This window comes from Myiozetetes cayanensis, unplaced genomic scaffold (genome assembly GCF_022539395.1).
Source record: "Myiozetetes cayanensis isolate MyiCay16 unplaced genomic scaffold, myiCay2020 scf3, whole genome shotgun sequence".
In the NCBI taxonomy this organism is placed as follows: Eukaryota; Metazoa; Chordata; class Aves; order Passeriformes; family Tyrannidae; genus Myiozetetes; species Myiozetetes cayanensis.
Window position 1 is genome coordinate 32,738,209 of NW_026087521.1, and position 24,034 is coordinate 32,762,242.

The 24,034-nt window shown below is 35.9% G+C and overlaps 1 protein-coding gene across 3 annotated transcripts in view; it reads left to right on the top strand.

The window, feature by feature from the left end:
- Window positions 1-17,946, top strand: part of MON2 (MON2 homolog, regulator of endosome-to-Golgi trafficking) — a 68,953-nt gene extending 51,007 nt beyond the window's left edge. For all 3 annotated transcript variants that reach the window (XM_050323808.1, XM_050323809.1, XM_050323810.1), the window contains 7 exons: window positions 210-338; window positions 2,159-2,349; window positions 11,202-11,262; window positions 12,555-12,678; window positions 13,450-13,657; window positions 14,448-14,530; window positions 16,403-17,946. In XM_050323808.1, the coding sequence (XP_050179765.1) occupies window positions 210-338; window positions 2,159-2,349; window positions 11,202-11,262; window positions 12,555-12,678; window positions 13,450-13,657; window positions 14,448-14,530; window positions 16,403-16,566 (960 nt within the window). In that variant the 3' untranslated portion in view covers window positions 16,567-17,946. The remainder of the gene's footprint in view (window positions 1-209; window positions 339-2,158; window positions 2,350-11,201; window positions 11,263-12,554; window positions 12,679-13,449; window positions 13,658-14,447; window positions 14,531-16,402) is intronic.
- Window positions 17,947-24,034: the final 6,088 nt, after the last annotated feature.

The window sequence follows — 24,034 nt, forward strand, 5'->3', positions numbered from 1 at the left end:
CATTTCTTCTACTTAAATGTACTTTACTTCAATGTAGAGTACATTTTCATAGCCAGACTACGTTGTATTTGCGGTTTTGTTGCTTGGACCATATTCTTAGCAAAACTTGCATGCATTAAACTGAGAGTTCAATGCAAAACATACACTTTCTGTTCCTTAATTAATATGTTCTTGCGTATAGTTTAGTAATTAGTAATTTCTTTTCCTAGGCGGAATGGGTAGCATTGAATTACGTACCATTTGCTGAGAGATCATTGGAAGTCGTGGTGGACTTATACCAAAAGACAGCTTGCCATAAAGCTGTGGTAACGGAGAAGGTTCTTCAGAACATTATTAAGGTAGAAGTTTGTCCTGCATATGCTCTGAATTTAATAAGTTTATATTGAAAATCACGAGTTTTATTTTCAGCTAGTGTTTATAAACACTTTCTCAGAAACCTAAAGCTGTAGTAAACAGATGGATATTTTATGAAGATGAGCAGCAGGTGAAGTTGCAAGGCTTTGATTAGGCTATGTGTATTGTTCTTAGTTGGATAATGTCAGCATCAGTATTTCAGTGTTAAGATAAAAATTAACTAATACATTAGGCCTCAAAATTTTAATCTTTGAAAGTATTATGCACCTGAGTCTGGTAAGTAGGCTTCTTAGTAAATATGGCATGGAAGGCCAAAGACCAGTTTCCGTAGACTGGCATGTATATTTCAGGGGCCTGTGCTATTACTAGCTATTACTTTTGATTTACTTCTAATGATTTTGTGTGTTGATGTAACTATGTAATGTTACAGATGGGCAAATATACCTTGAAGGTGAAATTGTCCAGCTTTTCACTTTTTTTGACCTTGTTTCCATTTCAGCAAAAAAAAATTGGTAAATAATAGAAACAATAGTAAATATCTGGGGAAAAATTGTATCTAACCTAGGTTTGTTTGTAATAACTTGGCTGACATCAGGTTTTGCCCATATAGAAATTTAGAAATGTGAATGTATTTAATATTTAATATTTAATATGAATTAATGTTTGTATTTCAAAGTTAATGCAGTTGTTTTCTACTTCTGTTTTAATAGGATTAGTGAAACTGATATAAACACCACTTTAACATTCACAGTTGATAATAATGTGAGTCATTGCAGTAGATGAAAATGCTTTTAAATTTGTGTTTCATGTCTCTGAGGTTAATGTTGATTTTGGAATTAGATTTGATATATACGACAAATAGCAGCAGAAAAAAATATTCTAAAATAGAGCTGGCAATAGACAATTAATTATAATTGACTCCATGTGAGAGTCAGTCTTTCCTCCCTTCACTTTCCTCAAATCAAAGACTGCACGAACAGCATGGGTGGCATACTTGTAGTACCCAAATCTAGTCACTATGCATTTGAAGTGTAAATTAAATAATTAGTTTTCCAAAATAACTTACTATCAGGTTCTAAGTCAGTTTGACTAACAATGCTAAAAGGGATACATATAGTGTAAATAGTTCATGTGCTTAATGTTTTTAAATTCACTAATGAGTTTGTTTTATAGATATTGAACTTTCTATCTAAAAGACTTAAAATTTGCCATGTTTTCATCTTCTCTACATTTGAGTTGTATTGCACCCTTTATCTTAGAATTTCACTAACTGTTCTTCCTTGTAAATTTCATGTGGTTTAACAGCAATGAACAGGTTTCTTGCAGTGATAATGTGTATAGTTCACCTTCATTAGGAAAAGTTTAAATTTAATTAAGCTTTTTTTCTTTAACTTGCACTTGGGGTAGCTTTGTAGGCATGGGACCAAATTCTCTGGAATACACTTGTGGTAACAAACTGCCTACAGTCTCTTAGATGTTAGGAAAGCCCATTTGTCAGGCTTAGCAGAAATGGTGGATGACAATACAGAAAAAGAAAATTAGTATGTAATTTCATAGTATAATTGTTAATGGATCAATTCTGACTTCTAATCTTGTACTTGGCTACAGACCTGTGCTTTAGCCAGCTGTTATATAGTAAATCATCTTCAGAATTACATTTTTAAAAGGCCATCTCATATGCAAGCAGAAAAGGTAGGGATATGTACTATCATCTCTGGGTCCACCAAGATCTTCTGCAGAAACTTGCCGTACTCTTAGATTTGTCTGAGCAATTACAATTTTTGTTTTGACTTTCATTTTGCAGACCCTAAGAATACCTCTCAGTCTGAAATACTCCTGTCCTTCTGAAAGCACATGGAAGCTAGCTGTTTCCTCTCTTCTCAAAGTTCTCTCAATTGGACTACCTGTTGCAAGGCAGCATGCATCTTCTGGAAAATTTGACAGTATGTGGCCAGAGCTAGCAAATACTTTTGAAGACTTTTTGTTCACAAAAAGGTAAACACAATTTTCTTCTTTTTTTTTTTAAAGGAAAATATTTATAAGTAATTTGTTCACTAAATGGGTCAGTAGACCTATTTTATATCTGAAAATTATTGTAATGAATGATGGAGAAAATGTTTACTTCAAAAAAAATTATAGTTTTAGAAAGTAGTAGAAAAAGCATAAAACAAAAGGTGAAATATAAGAGCAAGAAAGAGCTCAGCTGAACTCTCAGTACAAGGCATAGTCTTTCTGAACAGGCCAAGGAGTTCTGTATGGACTCCCAAGGATGTTTACTATAGATTTGATGAAGTGTTACTCATATGTACTCAATTTGTTCCTTTCTTCACTTTGAACAAAATTGCAACAGTAATTTTTTTTTTTAGTTAAGGTGAACACTGTTAACTATATGTGTTTCTCCTGCATTCCATTTTGAAATATTCCACTTACTATAAATTATTGAAAATTATTTCTTACACTACTGTTCACTTAGAAGTCCATAGTTATCTTGCATTTGTTTCTACCCAAGATAAATTGACTGTGCCTTAATAATTAACCACACTTTATTTTTGATACTTTATGAAAAAATGTAGCTAAATAGTCATTTATAACTAGAAAGATGGACATATATATATAAGTACATTCATAGTCTCTCAAGAATGGAACACTGTAGATGTGGGTATGTACAGTGGATGGGTTGAAAAAGTCTGGAAGTGAGAAAGAATAACAATCAGAGACAGACAACTTAATCATAGAATGGTTTGGGTTAGATGGTACCTTAAAGATCATCTAGTTCCAAACCCCCCTGCCATGGGCATGTGCACCTTCCACTAGACCAGGCTGCTCAGAGCCCCATCCAACCTGACCTTGGATCTATTAATTTCTTCAACCAAAAGAATATATCATTAGGAAGATATTTTAAATCTTCAGAATACAGTTAGGAGCTTGCTCCAGAGAAGAATATTTTTGTCCCTTGACAATGGGTAAAAATGGATTTCAGTACAGCAAAGATTATCTGGATTAGACACTAAGGAAAACTTTTACTATGAGGAAGGTTAGGTATTGTAGAAGATTGCTTAGGAATGGGATGGAATTTCCATCCTCTGTGAATATCTGTGAGCAATCATCTCTTAGGGGTAGTTTAAGTATATCTAAGAGTGTTTCAGACTAAAGGACAAGGTGGAATACGAAAAATTTAATTCTCTGGTTTTCTCTGTATATGCTGATAACAGTAACAAAATAATCTTTTAACAGAAAACAGTTGGGTTTTTCTGTGCCTTACACTAATATGCTTTGTATTTGTATGCATTTAGTTTTTAAACACACAAAAATCAGCAACCAAACATAGCTGTATTTACTAATGATGGATAAATAGCAGCTTGCATTAAAAAAAAAAAAAAGAAAATTTATTTTAGAGACACATCAGTTAGTGAAAATATTTGTAATAAAGAATGGGTTTGGCATTTCACTAATAGGGTTACATGGCAATCAAATGAAAAACCTTTCTATTGCTTTTACATTTACTTGAAAGAAAATTTTATTAAATAGGAGGACCTTAAAATAGAAAAGATGATCATGACTGCTTAAAAGAAACTTCAGTCATCCAAGGTTTTATTTTTATGCATTTCTGTCTCTTTAATTTATAATAATCTTTTCAGTACCTTGTTTGGGTTTGTTTTCATCCGCAGTTAGTAGTCCTGCTTGCATTCTGACACAGTTAACACACTATAATCAATACCATTGTTTGGTATGCAAAATGAAAATGAAGGTTTTTCAGTTATTGCAGAAGATTGTATGTTCACTCAGAAGTTGCTTTGGGAATACCTACTCTTTGCTGTAAATTAATTCTTCTTAAATATCTGCAAAACAGATGAAACATTTCCATTTTGAACATTCTTAGCTGACCAAGACTGGCACTGCTACAGTTTCTTGGTATTAATTATTTATAAATCCAGGGAAGTAAAATTATCATAGATCTTCAGTGTAATTCAGGATAATCCACTATCATCTGCATGACTTTTTTTTGCCAAATATGTTGTCTGTTTTTCTTAATTTACAGTGAGTGATTTATACTTCTCTTGAAAATTATTTCAACCATAGAAATTTCATCTTACTCTGTTGCTTGCTAGAAATGAGCGCTGTTCATTAATTCTAATAGCTTTTGCCAACTGTCATTTATGGGCAAATATTCTCTGGACACAAGAGAAAAATAGTACTTGTGTGAATATTTGATGCCCTATCATGTCTGTCTTCACTTAAGTCTGGTTTTGCCTCTTTAGAGACCAGAGTGTATTCTATAATTTGACATACAAAATGTGATTTAGGGATCAACTGTTTCATCATAATCAACAATGTTCTCAGAAAAGTTGTAGGAAAGTTTTTTGTTCTTTCACTGAGAAGCTTTAAGGTTCAAAATAATTTAAAACACTAAAAATAGGCAGGTGGTCTACAGAACCGCATGGCTACAGCAAGATAATTTGGCCTGTTATTATAATTAATGGCCATTATAATTATTCTTTTCAGTCTTGTTGTGAATAGATAAATTTTGGTTTTGTAGTTGTATGTTGCATGGCTACAGAATGTCTGGTTTGGGGTTGTATTTTTTTTAATCTGTCTAATGTCCGTCTTTTTCTAAATACAAGTTTGTCTTCCCAAGTGTATGGTTCTGCTACTTACAGTTCGAGCTCTGTCCCTTGGTAGCTTTAGGACAGATAGCCTTTCTGTTCCCTCTATCAACCTGAGCCTTGTGGTCCTAAAAAAAGTTAAAGCTAAAAAGGGAGTACATATTCCTCATGCCAGTAGTCAGGACAATTAGTAATAGCAGTTATTTCTCCTTTTCTTGATCCTCTTCCTCCTCTTCCTCCTCTCCACAATGCTACTGAAGTGTGCCTCTCTCGCTGTGATGCAAGGAGGGCTCTAGAGATAGATGTCAAAGTTCCTCATGTTGAGGTAATTCTCTTCTGATTTCCTTTGGTTAAGTCTTTCTGCACTCTCTGAAAGGTGCTATGAAACTAGCTTTGTCAATTAGGGCGAACCAGTCCTTTTTGTGTTGAAATTTTCTAAATTGTGTCTTCTAGTGGATCGCAATGGCAGTTTAGTCAGTCCATTAAATTTGTAGTTGTTCTATTTGTAAGGAAACTGAATTCAGAATTTTCATATTTACTGTGTTCTTTCAATTTTTCTTTTTATTATAATTTTAATAGAAAATATATGTTAATTGGAGTGGTACCTTACTCCAGAGTAATTTGGAAGAATCTATTCACTGTTTTAAAAGTAAGAGATAAAATTTATCACTGAGTTGAGGTGCATGTCAACCTTCAGATTTTAGGAAAGGGCAATGAGAATCTATTTTCCAGCTATCCAAGTTTATCCTCTGTTTAAGGCCAGCTAGCTGGTATAGAACTGTTTTTTGGTGTGTTTCCTGATTTATTTATATTAACAATGAGTTGTGTTTTTTAAAACTTTTGGTACTGCTTGGATTTTTGTCCATATCACCAAAATCAATTAACCAAGCCCCAAGTGAGGAGATCATTCTGTGCTCTTAGATTAGTGACTTGTAAACTTGACTTGGTTTTAATGACCCTGCTGAACAAGTGGCTTTACTGCAGCTGTGGGTCAGGTCATCTCCGGAGGCTTTCCAACTTGCAAATATGCCATGCAGGACAGAGCAGTTATTAAGTCAGGTGCAGAAGTGTGCAAATCTGGCTAAGGCCAGCATGGATTGAAAAGGTTCTGAAGCAGAAAGAATTTGGAAAACGCAATTCAGTTGACACTTCAAGAGGCTATCAGTGAGACAGAGTAATTGCATTACTGCATTGTCTGGATTTTTAGCATTCTCCAATATGTCACCCCTTGTGATAGGAATACAAGTTCGATATATTCAGTTTGACCTGAATATGGTTAGAACTGAAAATTGTCTTTCTTATGCTGGCACTCTGTAATTTTTCGTAAACATTTTTCCTTCAAGGAAATTGGAATGTTATGTCACAAAAACCCCTTATTTTTCTTCCTTCACTCTTGATACATTTTCATACTCCACACTTTCCACTATTAAATGTTCTAGATGTTTCATGTTACTGTCTGTCCAGGCTTTGTGCAAAGCTAGGTAAATGGCTTCCTTTTGTACCTGCTCTTCAAACCCTTAGTCCTCCAGGTTGACTTGGGACTTCTGGGATAGTTCTAAAATTGAAACACCTGCATCTCAGTGAAACTCACTAATGCCTTAATGCAGTCAGTCCTCCTAGCAACACTGCATGATAGATTTTGTTAGGGTTTTTACCTTTAGCTGTGTTCATTAAAACATGCTGGTGCATATTGTCTCATTTTTGTATGCATATTCTCCAAGATTCTACCTGGCTAAGATGAAACTATTTCACTGATGCTCTAAATGTTTAATCAATATTTTAAATGTTTTCCTAGTCTAACTCTTTTAGTCACTGTGGCCCTAGAAATCACATGTGTAGATAGCCTAATATTGCTTCTGAAAGTGAAACTGAGTTGGCATTGGTTAGACAAGAGGTCACTGGGGTTTGAACTCTTAAATTAAAGCACTGTGAGTATCTGTGTTTCAAATAGTGAACCTCCTCTGCATGGCCCTGCCTATATCTTTTGGACAGGAACAGACTGTCAAGCCAGCTATGGGGCTGGATGAGAGGGGATACTCACTGATTTTTAAAAAGTACAGAAGCATAGCAGAATTGGTCTCTGCAGCTTTGTACATCAAGAAATTTCACACATAGCCAAAAGAATGCAGGTAAATGAAAAAGGAAAATGTTACTGTCTTAGAGAATTAACAGCTTCCATCAAATAAGATTCAGGTTTTTTGGGGTTTTGGTTTTTTTAAAAAGCAGGCTACAGCTGAGGAGACTCAATAATCTTGATTTTTATTGTAAATCAAAATGACATTTAAAATTAATGCATTTCATGTAACATAATTTACACAAAATTATCTTCTATTTTGGTATTTCATACTTTTCTTTCCCAAAGGCTTCCATGGAAGCATGTCAAGCCATTATATAAAATCAAATTCAACGAATGTGTGTATATATATAATTTACTAGAGCAGAAGTCTGTGCTCACACGAGGGAATTAAATCAATACTTACCCAAAGGATGCTTCTGAACAGAGTGCTGCTGTACACAGCAGGACTCCAAGTGCCTGTTTGCTCTGAAGCCCTCCCTGAACAGTGGGCAGTGGCTGGGAGCTCTGTACCTATGAAAGCTCCTGCATCACACAGCTTCTTATCTTTCCTGGCTCTTGACCTTTCCAGTGTAGTTTGGATATATTATGTCAGACCAACAAAGCTTTTGGCCCCTAGATAGATGTTTCATATAGACATCTTACAAAAATCTATTTACTTGGGAGTAATTTGCTACGTGAACAAATATGTAGCTTAATCTGTAGCATATATGGCAGATCAGATGTGGATGACTGGACAGAAAGATCTTAACACCTCTTTAAGTAAACCTCAGCTCAGAAAGTCAGTCATGGATTAGGAAGTGTCAGAGTGAAAACTTCCCATCTATTTCAATATGACATGCATTTACACACATCATAATAGTCTACATTACTGTTTAAAGGTTTTGCATAGTTGACAACTCTGTCACAAAAGGTACTGATTGAACAGCTCTTTAACATTTTATTTTATTCTTTTTTTTCAACATTGTTATGATCAGGTTCTTTCAAAGTATTACAGAGATGCCTCTGCCCAAAGAAAGGTGTAAATGAGACCATATGCTGAAGTCAACAGGACAGATTTTTATTTAACAGTAAATGTGAGGTAGAAAGAGATAGAAAGAAATAGGGAAAAGGGGGGAGAAAGAGATAGAGAGACAAAGAGACAGACAGATTAAGTAGAAGAAATATCACTACTCCATGGATTCCAAAAGCATCCCACTGATCCTCTTCCTGTGGTCTTCCCAGTGGTGAGAGTCCCAGTCCCAGTGATAGCTGCAGTCTGGGCCCATCAAGGGAAGCCTAGGGTGGTGAGGGAAAAGCCCATGGTGGGGGAGGAAGTCCCATGTGGGGAGGAAAGAAGTCTGTTGGTTGGTGAGCAAAGCCCAGGGTGGTGAGGGAAGACCTTGGCAGTGAAGGAAGTCTCATGTGATGCAAGAAGTCCATTGGTGAGTGAAGTGTAGGGTGGTAGTGAAAGTCTCATGTGGTGAGGGAAGAAAACCAAGTGTTAAGTCAGTGTGTGGTTTTTTATTGGGCTTAGGCTTGGTGGGAACACCCTCAGTACTTCCCCTGGTGTGGGGAGTTCTACGCTGGATTCAGCATTCCGGTCACACCTGTGGATACATTCTTCTCTGAGGATAACTGGACAACAGTACCACCTTTATCTTATCCCAAGTTCCTGTCACAGTCTAAATTAGTAGGCATATTCGGGGAGGGGTGGACTTTGGTGAGCAGCATCTTCTTTGCATAGTTTGTTACAGTGGACAAAAGTCTTCCAGTGATTTTAACAATGTTTAAGCCATAAACAATTTCAGTGTCTCACAAACATATAACCACAAACTTCTTGTCTGCCTAACATACACACTGATAAATACAGTATTTCACATTTTATTCTTTGTGTTTCTTCTAGTCATATGTGTAACAATTGTCTGTTTCACAGAAAGGGTAAAGTTATCTACATAAAGTCTCTTTGAGGAGGGGAGATATATTTATTTTTCAAGCAGGAACATTTGTACATACTGTCATAATTGTCTAAACTGAAAATTGGCTGTAGATGAGCAGACAGATCTTCAGATGTCTTACGCTAAGCACTCAGAAGATAGGGAAAAAAGTTATTATTGGAAAAATCGTATTTGTCTTGGTCAGCAACATATAGGAACAGTGGAAAAAAAATCAAAGTAATAAAACTATCGCCAGCTAAGCTAACTAGATTTGAATGAGATTTCAAAACCTCCAAAGTTCTTAAACCTTCCATTAAAACTGGTGGCATGGAGGAGACAGGCCCAGGTGAGTACCCTTATTGAGACAAGGCTGGCACAGGTCCACAACCATATATTGGGCAGCTGCGTTGCCTGTGAGCATGTGCTTAGCTCTGAACTACCCATCACGTCTGTTGTTTCCTGGAGAGGGACATGGAGTGGAGGAAAAGCTGGGAGTTTGGAAGTAAGCCAAAGGATGCCAGTCTACTTGTCACTACAACAGTGCACTGATTCCTCTGCTTACAGAACAGCTTGGTTCTTTGTTCAGTCCAGAGCACTGTTTTCCTTACATCTGCCTATTCTGCCATAAATTAGGCAGGGAATGTTGTGTAAGATTGACCCTATCATTTTCCTTCCTTTTCAGTTGTGACCATCATGTGCACTTAGCTGGATTGTTTCTCTGGAGTTAAAAAAAAAAAAAAAAAAAGGCAGTCTAATTTAAGATGCATTGTAACACACCATACCCAGTACCTGTGCGTTGAAGTATCACAGACAATCTAAATTCCACTATCACTAACCACTCCTTTCAAGTGGTCAAATTTCCAAACTGTTCCTCTGCTTGAAGATGTCATAGAGTTATTTTTAAAAGTTAAAAGTCAAATCAGTGGGGTACTTAAGGATACTTAAGGAAGGGTGCAAGGTGACCACATTGTAATAGTTTCATGATTTGTTCTTTTAGCCTCTCAATTTATGAAACTCAGAAAATTCTCATACCACAGGTTATCCTTAGCTCATAATCCATTTTTCTTCTAGTAATTGTGCTAACTGTATCTTAAATCTGTGTAGACTTCAGCAGGCAATCCTATGATTATGGGGTTATAAGCAAGATAATTCAGAGTTTACACATTGTGTGAAGCACCTTCTTTGGTTCTGGTTTGTTTGTTTTTTTTTCCCCTCTCAAAAGTGCAGTAGAAGCGTATCCATAAAGCAAAACAGTTCATGATGAGGACCCATGACCTTTATTTCAGAGTAGTTCTAGAGTGGCAAGCATCTATGAAAGCTTGGAGTACATTTTAGGTTTAATTTCATTGAACATGAATCCAGTTCTATGCACTCAATATCAGACATGAACCAAGATTTATAAAAGGGGATGTCTGAAAATTAAACTTGAAAAGCCCGTGTCTGATTCAAAGTAAAACACCTGTGTAGGCACATCAGCTGAAATAGTTGATTGCTGTCTAAGTAGGAGGCCTTTACTCTTTCTGCCCTGCTGAGGAACTTGGCCCAATAAGTCAACAGAAGCATAATCCAGCAAAGGAAAGGAAATTCACTGAACAGGTAGTCCAATAAGTACATGGAAGGACTCAGTAAATGAGATAAAACGTCACCAGAGAAAACCTCATGACTGATAGCTGGCATAAAATTTCCAATCAAATGATACAAGATTTCCAAATTTTCAAGCAGATAGGATCTTGTGAAGTATTGGGTAATTTTGATGGTTGAATCACTTCTAGACATTTCATCTGTAAATTGTGTAATCTGTAAAAAAAATAAATTTTTATATAATGGAAGAACTGCAGAAAGTTCTAAATGTCTTCAAAAGTATTGTTTATAAAATGGGTTTTTCTTTTAATAAAAATTATTAAGAATAAGAGCAAATATATCATTTCAGTTATCAAGGAAAGTAATGTTCCATTAATGAAGCGTTTCATTAATGTAAAAGAAAATGTAAAATTAAAATAAAGTTTTTTACAGTTGTCCCACTGAAAATCAAAATTCTCTTTCTTACACAGTGATTTAAAATATCAGTCACAGAACTCCATTAGATCAGGTTGCTCTAAGGCCATCCAACCTGGCCTTGCAATTGTTAATTATTACCATATAATAGTACCAACTTGATGCATGTTATAACTTGAAATGCAATGCATTTTCCCATACTTATCTCCTTACACATGTTGTGAATTTAAAAGTATAACATAGTATGTTTATTTTTAGTACACCTCCAGATAATCTCTCAATTCAAGAATTTCAGAAGAATGAGAGTATTGATGTTGAGGTAAGGAGCCTGTAACATATACTGAATCTCATAAAGAGTTAATGACATTCACAAGTTGCATTTGGTTCTGAAATAGGTTTTTTAAAAGTTACCCTTTTGTTATTTTTTCTGTGATATTGTATTCCTTTTTGAAAACAAGACAGGAAATTCATAGGCCCAAAATTCATCTGCTTCAGGGTGATGCAAAAAGTAGGAGGTGGGATGCCAAAAACTACTTCTGGTCTTCTCAACTTCAAAGCAACATAGAGCAGCTAAACCAGGATGTGTTTCTGCCTCTAACACATTACATGATCCTTACTTATTATGTTATTGCCAAGCAATTGCACAGGTAATTGTAAACTACAGAGAAAGCTGACAATTAAACCTGAAGTGAGTGCTTTCTGCGTTGAAGGGGGCAGTCAGCAATGAAATTGTTGCCCTTCAGATGTGTTCTCAATGCTGAGAAGCTTCTGCATAAATGAACGTGTTTTGCAGCACAGAGATCGGTGTAATTGTAGAGAGAGAATGTTTGGTTGGATAAGGCTGAAGAAAATGAAGAGAAGATGATACTTGAAATGAAGAGGGACTTGTCCCCTTTCACTCCAGGACAAAGAGATGTGGTAGAACAGGGATTATGGGTACAAAGCAAAAGGAGTTGCAGAGAAGACTTGGCAGTGTGGGTTTGATTCCCTGTCATCTTTCCAGAGTGGCAGCTGGGTCAGGAATATTTCTGGATGAAAAGTGGGAGCAGTTCTGCCTGCAGTGAGCAGAACTCTCAGATCTAATGCATTAATTTATGGAGTTGTAAACCCCCTTTGTTCCTGCATGGGAGCATCAAGACAAGGACAGAAAGCATTTCAGTTAATGTATATTGCCTTAAGCTTATTTACATAATAAACTCACTTGTTCTGCTTTGCAGATGTTACATTGTAAGCATGTGATATGTGTGTTAATGTTGTAGTGAGGATATTGAATTGTGGGGAGGGACAGGGAAATTCCTAATGTTAGATTTTCTCTTTTCAATATCATAAGTTTGATTTGAAGAATATACTTCAAATGTCAGTGGAAATCTGAGGAATAACTCCTTCAGAAACTGGCAAAAGTTGGGGGAAAAAGGTTTATTATTTCAAGTTTAATGTTCCATGCAAGACCACAGTTTTGGATGTATCTTCAAATTTTAAAAGCTAGTAATAGAAAATTTTGTGAAGTTTCATTAGGCCTGTCCCTCTTGTCTAATGTTTCTGTCTTCTTCATTCTAGATTTACAATTTTAATATTCAGAAAGCCAATGTACATATATTTTATTTATTTTAGGTGGTGCAGCTTATCAGCACAGAAATACTGCCATATGCTAACTTTATTCCTAAGGAATTTGTTGGTCAAATAATGACTATGCTTAATAAAGGTTCAATACATTCTCAGTCATCCTCCTTTACAGGTATGGTACCTGCACGACAAAAGATAGGGTATTTAAGTCTACTTGAAAATAATTAAAATGTTGTGACTACTTATTCTGATAAAGACTTTTAAGTTCCATGGCATGTATTCATTATACACTGTTTGATATCCAGCTTATTTTTATAAACTATATTTTGTGGAAGTTGCCAAGCATTCCTTGCAATTTTTAAAAATTATTTCCTTACTGCTTGAACAGTATCATATATAATATTATACTTATGTTTGTTTCTACATAGTTTATTTTGCTTTGTGCCAGTTTTAACAACAGTTTCAGACAATTTTAAGAAAGACGTAATATCCTGTTCGGAAAAACAAAATGACTGTAGCATAACTATGTGGTGTACCTAACCAGATGCCTTCTCTGCCTTTAAGAAAAAATCATCTATTGTCTCTTTTGAAAGATAAAAATGAGCATAAGCCATTACATAGAAAAATATTTGGACTGTACAGTACCAAATATTAGTATTTATGTTGAAGAACTGGGGTTTTAATTGATTTCATGTATTTTATTACTAAAGGAATGTCAAGTACATGACAAGTTACTATGTTGCATAATTCATCTTTTATTTTTTTAAGTATTGTAATTTTTGCAGTCATTTTTTCTTAGAATGTATTCTTAATATTTGTTCTTATCACTGTTGATATTTATTAATACTAGAGGATTGATAACCTTTTTTCAAACTATAATAAACCAATGGAAATGCAACATCATGCACACTGTACAATTAGATATGTCATTTTATTTTGACAGAAGCCGAAATAGATATTCGAATGAGAGAGGAGTTTTCTAAGGTGTGTTTTGAAACACTGCTCCAGTTTTCATTCAGTAATAAAGTCACAACTCCTCAGGAAGGCTACATTTCTAGAATGGCACTTTCTGTGCTCTTGAAAAGGTCACAGGATGTATTGCATCGCTACATAGAAGATGAGAGATTGAGTGGCAAATGTCCTCTTCCACGGTATGTATGTTTTCTTTAGGAACTAAAGATATTACCAGGACTTTATGAGAGGAAGTTTGCATTCAGAATATCACTCAGTCATGAAAAAAATAATGGGGGAGGGCATGGGGGGGTGACATTTCAAAGCCAGGAAAATGTTTGTGGGGAAGACATTTCAAAGAAAATGCTGGTACCATTTTTTTGCTGAAAAACCTTTAAATAATAATGGTCGTATTCTGTGTTGTTACATTTTCAGTTACTAAACCAACATTTCTATCTACAGCATAATACTTCTGAAATCTGATTTCTTTTTATTCCCAGTAGAGCTATGTGTAGTTACTAAACTGAGATGTGGAGTCTTATAAAAAATAAGATAAAATATCCCAACAGCAACATTGTGAATCGTTACTCAAGTAACTGTTCTTGAAATGGAAAAATTGACTGAAGTACTAAGAAATTCTTTACAATAGGAACTTATTTGAAATTCACTTAACTTTTGAAGGTTTAGATCATGAATGTGGAAATTGATTATTACGTTACTGTTAAACACATATTTTGATATGAGTATTTTCAGATTGGTGTTGCTGTTTAGAGGATCAAATTTAAAGCTATTCTAGATGAGACAACAGCAGTGATGGTGGTAAGGTTAAAGACAAATGATAATGTTAACCTCTAACTATCCTTTTCATGGCAGGCTTCATTGCAGCTGTTCCCCATTACATGTTGTTTTCATGTTGTGTAAGTTTCATAGAAAACTTATATTCTTAAGGCAAAAATGAGTAGTTGACTCTTTGCATTTTTTCCTTTGTAGGCAGCAAGTAACAGAAATCATATTTGTTTTAAAAGCTGTCAGTACTCTCATAGATTCACTTAAAAAAACTCAACCTGAAAACGGTAAGTTACTGTTAAACAACATGGTGCTTAAACAAGGTAACATTATATCTACCACAAAGATGATATTTATTATTTCCTGTAGTAATTTTCCCAGAAACTTGAAAGGAAAGTGTAGTCTGTAAGATTCAGTATTTTGTATTTCTTTGTATATGCAGGTGGCAGGTAGACAGAAACAAAAACCACAGAGTTTTTCCAGTATGCCTAAAAGCATAAGGTCCTAAAATATGTTTAATAAAAGAGAAAACCTCAGTTTATGGTGTCCTTTGCTAAAAACAAAGAAACCAAAAAGCTTTCATAAAATGTTTGTGGAATTCTTAAATATATGAGGCCTTGCTAGATCCTTTTTATTTTCCACTATACCTTTGTAGGTCTTTATGGATCTTGTTCACGTAGGTGCCCTCTGCAGTTAAAGCGGGTGTACAAGTTAAATGTACAGACAGGCTAGTAGATACTTAAACTTGTGGTCTTGCTATGGCTCTCTTCCTGCTTTAGTACCTCCTGTGCCCTGGATTGAGAAAAATGTCTTACTTCATTGATGCCCAAGTAAATGGTTGACAGATACATTTAAAAGGTTGAATTAAATGAAAGACTTCAACTTCATTTATAATCATGTATCCTGTTCCTCCTGTAAGCTGCGCCTTCAGTGTATGTGTGGAGAGTTCTTGCAAGAAAACTTGGTCATGAGTCTTGGTATTGGACTCTGAAATTCTAGCAGAATTGCATATACAACACTTCCCTCTACTTGCCTGCTTTTGATATTATGAGGAATAGAAAAATAACCCTTTTCAACACTGAAAAAAATAAACAAACCAATCTTTCCGGAAAAACACAGGCAGGTGGGTTTCTGGAATGAGGCAGTGCCTCATTTGCAGCATCACTGAGCAGCCAGAGTTATGATAATGTGGTTTCCAAGGCTGATGGCAAAAGGGTGAAGGCAGAACTATGCCAGGATGCATAAAGCCTTTTGGCAAACCCTGAAGGCAACTGAAGTACTGCTTTGGTGAGTTTTCCTCTTAGAAAGGCAGAGTAGCCAGCTCAGCTGGACTGTTCCCCACATCCCTCTTCCTGTAATGAGAAGCATTCTTCCCCTGGTCCATATACAGCAGTGCTTGCCAAACCTTTTGTGCACTTCTTATGAAGAGAACCACTGGACAAATTACAGAATCACTTCACTCACACTTCTTCTACCTTGTGATAATTTTATTTATTTAAGATAATTATTAATGTTGTCTAAAATCAGGGGTTTATTTTCTTTTGAAAGCAGAGCTAAAACAGAAATAAGCAAAGAAGTGACATAATAAATAAGATTCATGCTACAATGTTTAATTTCACTTGTTGGACTAACAAACTTAACTGTGGATATTTTTTTTTTCTTGGTCCAGTGTTTCTACCTCTGCTTTCTGTAGCTCTTGTAGTCTGGAATGATCTGAAATCAATAGCAGGCCTCATTGCTGACAATTTTCCAGAAGTGAGATGTGCGTCCCAGTTCAATTTTCAGTAGCAGAGAAAAGCAGGCAGAAAACGCATGTGCATTACAGATTTAATAGAAGTATTATCTTAAATTTGTCAGTTCTTCATCCAGAAAACACAGTGAATGACTCATATGTAGAAACACAGGTGTGTAGCAGCATTTTATGGATATTATCCCATCTGGCCTCCAGTTGTGGCTGCAAAAAAAAGAATATGGCTCTCCTGCAGAAATCACGCCTCATATCTGAGTGCCCTGTGTGGATGCCATAGTGTCTGTATAGCACTGGGTACCTATGTTTAGGCAGCTAAATGTGCCCTTATTTATACAGGTATTGAAAAAAAATCTGTTGTAAGAATTTGGACAATAGTAAGTGATTCAGTCTGTTCTTTTCTTCCTTGCAGTTGATGCTAGCACATGGGCACAAGTTATTGCCTTGTACCCGACTTTAGTAGAATGTATTACCTGCTCATCCTCAGAAGTGTGCTCTGCTCTGAAGGAGGCACTGGTTCCTTTTAAGGACTTCATGCATCCACCAGCATCCAAGGTACAGAATGGAGAGTCTTGACCCCATAAAACTTCTTTTTTATTCTTGAAGGGAAAAAAGTATCCAAAAATGTTTGTTCCCGGTTGAAGTTTCTCTGAGGAAATCTCTTGTGACTAGTACTTTGGCAACTGTGCTGACTGCCTTTTAACTGTACTAACAAGAGCTCAGTAAGTCGTGAATATAGGCTATATCTCAAAGGTTCCAGAGTGAGTAGCAGTGCAATCCTTTAATAAATTTAACTGACTAGTTGGAATCATTTATAATCTCATGTACTTGCTACAGTATCTTGAAGTGGTGATTGAAAAGTGGGCTTATGTACAGCTTGTTGTGTATGTGTTAATGATGTAATTAAAAATATTTCAATTCAGTCAGATTTATTAGGCTGGTGTTTTGCACCCTTTTTTTGAAGTACGAATTGTACTAAAATTTTATGCAAGATGGTACTGTAACATTCCATATATCTGTAACCAGCCTTTGTAAACAAAGGGAACTGATATACTTGTGTGTATAATAAATGGTACAGTTCTGTATAAAATAGTTGCATTTATTATTTAAATTCTTTTAAAAATATTGATAATGTCAAATGCTTGAAAATGTATTTATTATGAATAAGTTGTATGCTTGCATTTTTACTTACAGTTTGCCTTCTAAATTGCCAGATATGCTCATTCATATCTGATCATGTTGTTAACTTTTGCTTGATTGAATGTATCTTCTTTGTGGCCATTGGACATCTACAAAGGGTCATATAACAAAAGATTGCAGCAAGCAGTCACAGTCTGCTGATCTCAAACTTCAGAGTAGTTGACCTGAAATAAGTTTGAATATGCAGAAATCCACTGTAGCACTTCAAGACTACCATACCTCACTTCATAATATATTTTTTCAGGATGTTTGTTCTATTTAACTCTATCCATTTTTGTAGTTGCAGCCTTGCTTTAAAAAACCCCCAAACATATTTGAGGATTGTTAGCCTCTTTTGACCTTCTTGGCAAGTATCACAATCATGGAATCGTGATCCAAGAAAGGTGATTTCAAATATCTAAAATACTTGGCTGTAATACTGTGTTCAGTAATTCTAAGTGCTTTGTTTTGTAATGTCTTTTCAACCCAAGCAGATTGTTCTAATCTTTTAATTATAAACTGTGTCTGATAAAAACCGTGAGAAGTGTAGTTTTGAAGATAGTTACATTTAGAAATGCAGTAAAATTTGTCATTAAGTAAAAATGTGAATGTTTCACTTTCACGTAATACAAAATTGAAGTAAAACACTTTTAATAGTATTGTTTTTAAAGTTTGTGATCTAGCATTTAAACTCTTATTTAATTCATTTTGATTTCAATAATGTTTCACCTGTATTCACATATTTTTAATCTGTGATGTGAAAGCACAAAGGCCAAATATATATATAAAAAAAGAAGACAGGTGCCTTCCTATGGATTTCAGAGCTTATCTTTAGGGTTTTGTTTCTTCAAGTCTTTTGTAGATATTAAAAGAGATTATCATGCGTAAAAATGGTATTACATCTGTTTGCTTTGCACTTTCCTGGCTAAAGGGACATTTATTGGTCCATATGAATAGGTGTAAAAGTTGTAGAAGCTTCAAGCTGAAGGTGTGATGATGAACTGGTCAGGGTTACCCTGCATGAATAATGTTCTTCAAGCAGGGCTTTGGACAGGTTGCTCCCACAAGGCTCCAGTTTATGGTCCTTTTTAAAAGCTTTCTGTTTCAAAGTACAGTAAATATTAAAGAGGCTTCAAGACCTTGCACGTTTCTGTGACCAAAATTGCATAGAACTTAATTGTGAAGCGTGGATAGTTTTAAGAGAACACACAGTTTACCTTAAGGAAACAAGTTCTTCTCATAAATAGAATTTATGTCAGAATACCTCCTGCGGAGGAGCAGTTCCAGTATACAGCAGAACAGGGTCTCACATACAGGTAACAACATTATCCATACTCTGAAAGGGAAAACCTCACAACTGCTCTCCTAATTAGTGGAAGATAAGTCAAGGTCTATGAGGTCATTAAAGAAACAAAGAGTAGGACAGGAAAGAAGGGAATAATTTGTTTTAGAATATATCATCTTAACCAGAATTTCTGGGAAGAGGTGTGCAGACCAAGCTGTGGGTAAGTTTGTTTCTAATTAGTTTCTAATTGATTTTTCAGTGGTAATGAAGATGCATTTGTCCAATGAGGTAAATCTTCATTTTTATCTGTAATTCAACAAGGGGATGCATTAGTCTTTCCTGGCTCTAGAGCTTAGACTACTTTACCACCTATAGACATTAATCTTCAAAAAATTTTGAAATAAACTACCAATGAGCTAACTTTACTTTCTTTCCTCTTAATTAGAAAATGAGTAACATCTGTGCTATTTGAGGTGTGTTTTGGACATGCAAGCTGAGGTTGACTGTATTAAAACTGCTTTCTTTTATTTTGTATAAATACTTTAAGAACTAAAACCAAAGCTACTTAGCTTAGAAAATATGTTTTCATCTACTTATTTTGTCTGTGAATAAGAATTATTCCCTTTACATGTGCCTTCTTGTCCCTCACTCAAATATTTCCTCCAACTTGAAGTATCAGTTTCTTTTTTCTCTTTGTACGTTCTGCTAAACATTGTTAGGGCTTTTTGATGCAAACAGCATTTTTGAATGTTTAAATTTCACATTTTTATATGTTTTTAGCAAGGTAAATCTTGCTTTGGAAGGAATCTAATCAATTTAACATTACCTACTGAGTAGACCCGTGTCCAAGTTCTTTTCAAGTCTGTAGGGTTGCTTATTCAGGAGCAGTAAAACCCATGGATGTTTTCAGGATATGGGTCTGCAGTGTGTCACTGAAGGCAGCTAGAAAAGGGGTACAGCTGACTGTATAGAAATGTGTCAGCTGGAAGTTAGAAGATAAGCATTAATTGCTTATTGAATGTAACCAGAGTCTTCACCTTTTTCCTTCTTGTCCACAACTTTAGAAAAGACATGGATGGGAATTTAAATTATTAGATTATTAGCATGTTCATATCAAGACTTTGGATTACTTGGGAAAACTTTTATCTCTTAATGCCATGACCATTGCCTTAATGTACTCAAGGATTTAAGATTGCATAGTAACTGATTATGAAAAAAGAAAGATGCCTCAAGCTGGGAACTTCTTACAGAACATCTTATTCTTAGAAGTAAACTACAGTAGTTATTTGCTTATCTTCAGAGATGGTTATCTAACTGGAATCTATTTTGTTCCCTTGTACGTGAGCCTGATTCCCCACTTCTTTTATTGGTGAACTGTGGAATGTTACTGGACATTAAACCACATGAAACACATGGTCACTGTAAATTATTTACAAGAGTAAGTAAGAGTACATCTGTGAAACTTCAGTAGTTTTTCATCATATTCTGCAGTTGGGGTTCTTTCTTTATGTGGGTTGTTTCTTCTTGTCAAACAGGAGATCTCATAGCTGGCCTTGAACTCTTCAGCCAAGATATTTTTAGCGAGATTAATGCCTTTCTTTTCCTCAGCAAATGACAAACACAACTACTAGTCATCAGTGAGAGAAGGAATTGCTGTGTACACCTGCCTTGTGAGCAGTGTATATTCTGACTGCTACAGTCCCAAAAAGGTGTTTAGAGTGGGGTGCATCAGAAAGTTCCAAATAAGGCAGCTAGTGTGTAGGGTTTGTTTAAATTGGAATCAAAAATTGTGCATAGATATGACCTATATCTGTAGGTGTAAACCATTTAACATCCATTGATATTATATTTTTATTCCCTGTGAAGAGCTTACTTTCTCCCTGGATCTTCTACCCCTACCTTCTGACAGTACTTTTCTGTGTGTGCTTTTCTGTGTGTGCTTCAGATGTAAGTTTTTGGGGCAGGGACTCTTTGTCTAGACAGCATTTTGTATACTGGGGCAAGTGTAAGTCCAATAAAAATGATTGTAAAAAGTCAGTGTAGAAGATAGATTTCATTTGGGGACTAAATACTCTTTAAGGTTCATAGCTGAATTGTAACGTTCAGGTTCATGTCATATTCAGAGTATCTGACTGCTGTGTAATTTGGGACAGACAACATTACACCCCCTAGGAACCAGTTGCTGGGATCAAGAATGACTACAGCAGCAGCAAGTGAGCAAAATATTGCTTGGATGGTTTAAGACAACTGGTGTAAGAAAGAAAGTGAAATTCAATACTCTTGATTCTTAGGGAGGAGGGGGAGAACCTCAAAATAAAAGCATCTGGCCTTGAAGAAGGCAGCCCAGAAAACTGATAGGGAAGATTTCACAGAAATCTGAGTTAAGAGAGGAACTGAGGAGATAAGAGAGTTCCTTGGAGGTGTGAAGGTCTTAACTGAAAATATGTGCCAGACTAGCTGTAATAAGAGACCAACTCAGTTAAACGAGGAATTTCATTGACTTCAGTCACAATAAGGGGAGGACCATGGAAGGCGGAAATTCAGGTAACACCAAAGAACAGTGTCAACAGACAGGAATGAAAGTAGATGAGATACACCAGTCAGCTGACAGAGAATAAATGCATAAAATGTTCTGACTACTTTGAAGAGTATGGCTGTTGACACAGGGGACTGGTGTTTGGTTCAGAGCTGCAATTTCTGTTGGATTTTTTCGTTTGTTACAGTGAGGACTGATCCAAAAAGTCACTACCAACTGCCAGTGTATTGCTTGTGCAAATTATATGAGTGATAAAAACTGAAGAAGCTTGCCTAGAAAAAGGAAAACAGGATAGAAAATGGTTAATTGACTGGACTGGATGAATTTCTTCCTGGTATTTAAAGAACTAATCTGAGTAACTTCAGCACTTTAAAGACCATATTTGTCATGTCCTTGTGTCCTATCAATTGGCAAGTAACATGCTAAAAACCAATCCTTCTATTTCTGAGCTCCTTATTCAAGCATTTTTGTCTTGATTATGAAATAACTTTGATAAAAAGGATAAGATAGCTGTGTGTTTACTGTGCTAACTGCAGAACTTCACTAGCAAGTAATGAGACCATTGATTGAACCTACTTTATTATCTATGTTTAGAGGAGTTCTCAGATAAGCTTATTTTTTAAATCAGTATGATAAGCTTTTCTCTTTTCATGTTAACATGTTTATTCCCACTGGTGGTCCAGATGCTTGCCTTAAGAACCACATAAGGAATCTCATTTATCTTCGTTTTACCTGAAGAGTGATATCCTTATGGAAGTAATGAGTTAAGTACAGCTACCATCTTCTTCAATCAAAAATACTGCGATGTTGAAGCATATTCAAAGGCATCAGCCCATCAGTCTGTTTTGTTTTCAGAAGAGATTACCAGTACAGAGAGAGAGAATGAATTTCTTACCAGTGAGAAAGAAAGTCTCTTGAAAGTCAGGTCTCTGTTTGGCATCTTGACAGCTTTGTTACTGAAGACATCTTCAGACTGGAGTCATACCTGTTGCTCTCTGTATGCAGAACATCTGTGTTAGTCTCCACGTGAGTCTCCATGACCAGTAGTATCTCCAAAGCTGATAGCTTTAAGACTGCAGAGGCTTGTGAGGAGGGGACAGTTGGAAACTTGAAAGTTGTCCAAACTTGACGCTCCCTAGTCTGTTGTTTTTAACGTTAACTATTTCTTACGTGGAACAATTAAAGTTGCCAAGGAATGGCTTATGTGTCTGGCTTGCTTGCCATAAGACTCACACTTCTTTCCTCCATCAAATCACAAACTAATGCCTGGTCATGAGGGAAGGGACTGAGAGGCTCCATAGAAAAATGGCAGCCAAAATTGAATTGCCATCAATTCAGAGAGAGCAGAGAGAGCAGTCTGGTTTTGATCAGCCTCTCTCATGAGAAGACATGAAGGGGACAGGAGTATTAGGTGTATAGTACTGCTGGCATGTACATGTACAAAGACCTGGTTTCTGGACTACATCACAACCATTATTTGCAGATTTACTTACTGTACATCTCTTCATGCCTCCTTGCTTGGCGAAGCATAATATGATACTATAATGGCCAGTCTTCGCTAGCGAAGATCCGGGGAAGGTCTTTACACCTTCCAGCCTGCGCATTGGATTTTTTAGGTGAGACACAGTGTGCGCGGAACTGAGCCCACCCTTTAATCCTAAGGTTCATCTGCCGGGGCCAAGCGAGCTTGGACGGTGGCAGCGAGGTCCTTAGGACGTAGGTGGGTTGCCTTTAAGGGTTAACGAGCCCCACCTGCCCAGGAGTGACCCTGACCGGGAATTGAACCCGGGTCTCAGAGGTGATAGTGCCGTGCCCTTACCACTAGACCACCAGGGGCTCCTAATATGATACTACTTTACCACTAAAATGACCCCTAGAGTCTGCACAAAGTACCACCCTAAACAAATAAGGAAAGAGAAACATTTATCTTAGAACAGAGTGATTTAAATATCTTCTTTCAAAATATGAAATTAATAATGTCTGTTACAGCTGCATGCACTATAATATCTTAAAATTTGAAGCAGTTATGTGTTGCCAAAGTCTCAAAGAGAATGCATTGAACTGATGAATGGAGTAGCTCAAATCCTTCCCTCTTTACACAGTTAAGAGTGGGAAGCAAGTTTTTGAAATGCTAAACTACAGTCTGATAGCAGTAGCTGTTTCTTGCAGTTTAATTTCACTTTAACCAGCTCAGTTCAAACAACTAGGTCAAATTTGGAAATGGGTTAGGAACTGAAAAAGTTTTGGGTTTTTTTTTCTTTCCATACACAGGATAGACCTATGAAGGTCTATCTACTGTTATCTAAAAGGCAGTGGCAACCAGAAACAATCAGTTGTCCTCTTTGTTAACAAAATGTATTTCATGGATTTTTTCCAATACATTTAAAACAGATCTAATCTAAGAATTATTTCAAATGCCATTTTCTGTATTACTGCACTTTGCGTCCAAACAGAGCTCTTGGCAAACTAATGAAGTGCTAGAGAATAAGAAAATGTACTCAGACATTTTCAGATAAAATGTAACCATTTAGCATCTAATAAGCTATAGAATCTTAACTATGAAAAATGTGTTCCCTAGTTCTAAAAGTTTGCCAATCTTTGTGACTATATTTAATTGCAAACAAACATTTAAATAATTGCTAATGAAGTAACAATAACCTTTTAGAAGAGATAAATATAGATGCAAAATCAGGCTTAAAACATAGGGGGTTTTTATGTAAGTCATTATTAAAAAGAAGTCACTTTTGACAGAAATCATTCCTTCTGTAATCAAACTTATGAGAGGTAGTAAGGAGTGTCTGCTTTGAGATGCACAAGTTGGATTTCTTTTCTGAAATTTAGGTAACTAAAATATTGAGGTCTACCACAAGATTAACTAACCTGGCTTTCATTTGAAGATCATAGAATCACAGAATTAACTGGATTGGAAGAGACCTCTGAGATCATCAAGTCCAACCCCACTGTGATTACTAGATCATGGCACTCAGTGCCACATCCAGCCTCATCTTAAAAACCTCCAGGGACAGTGAATCCACCACCTCTCT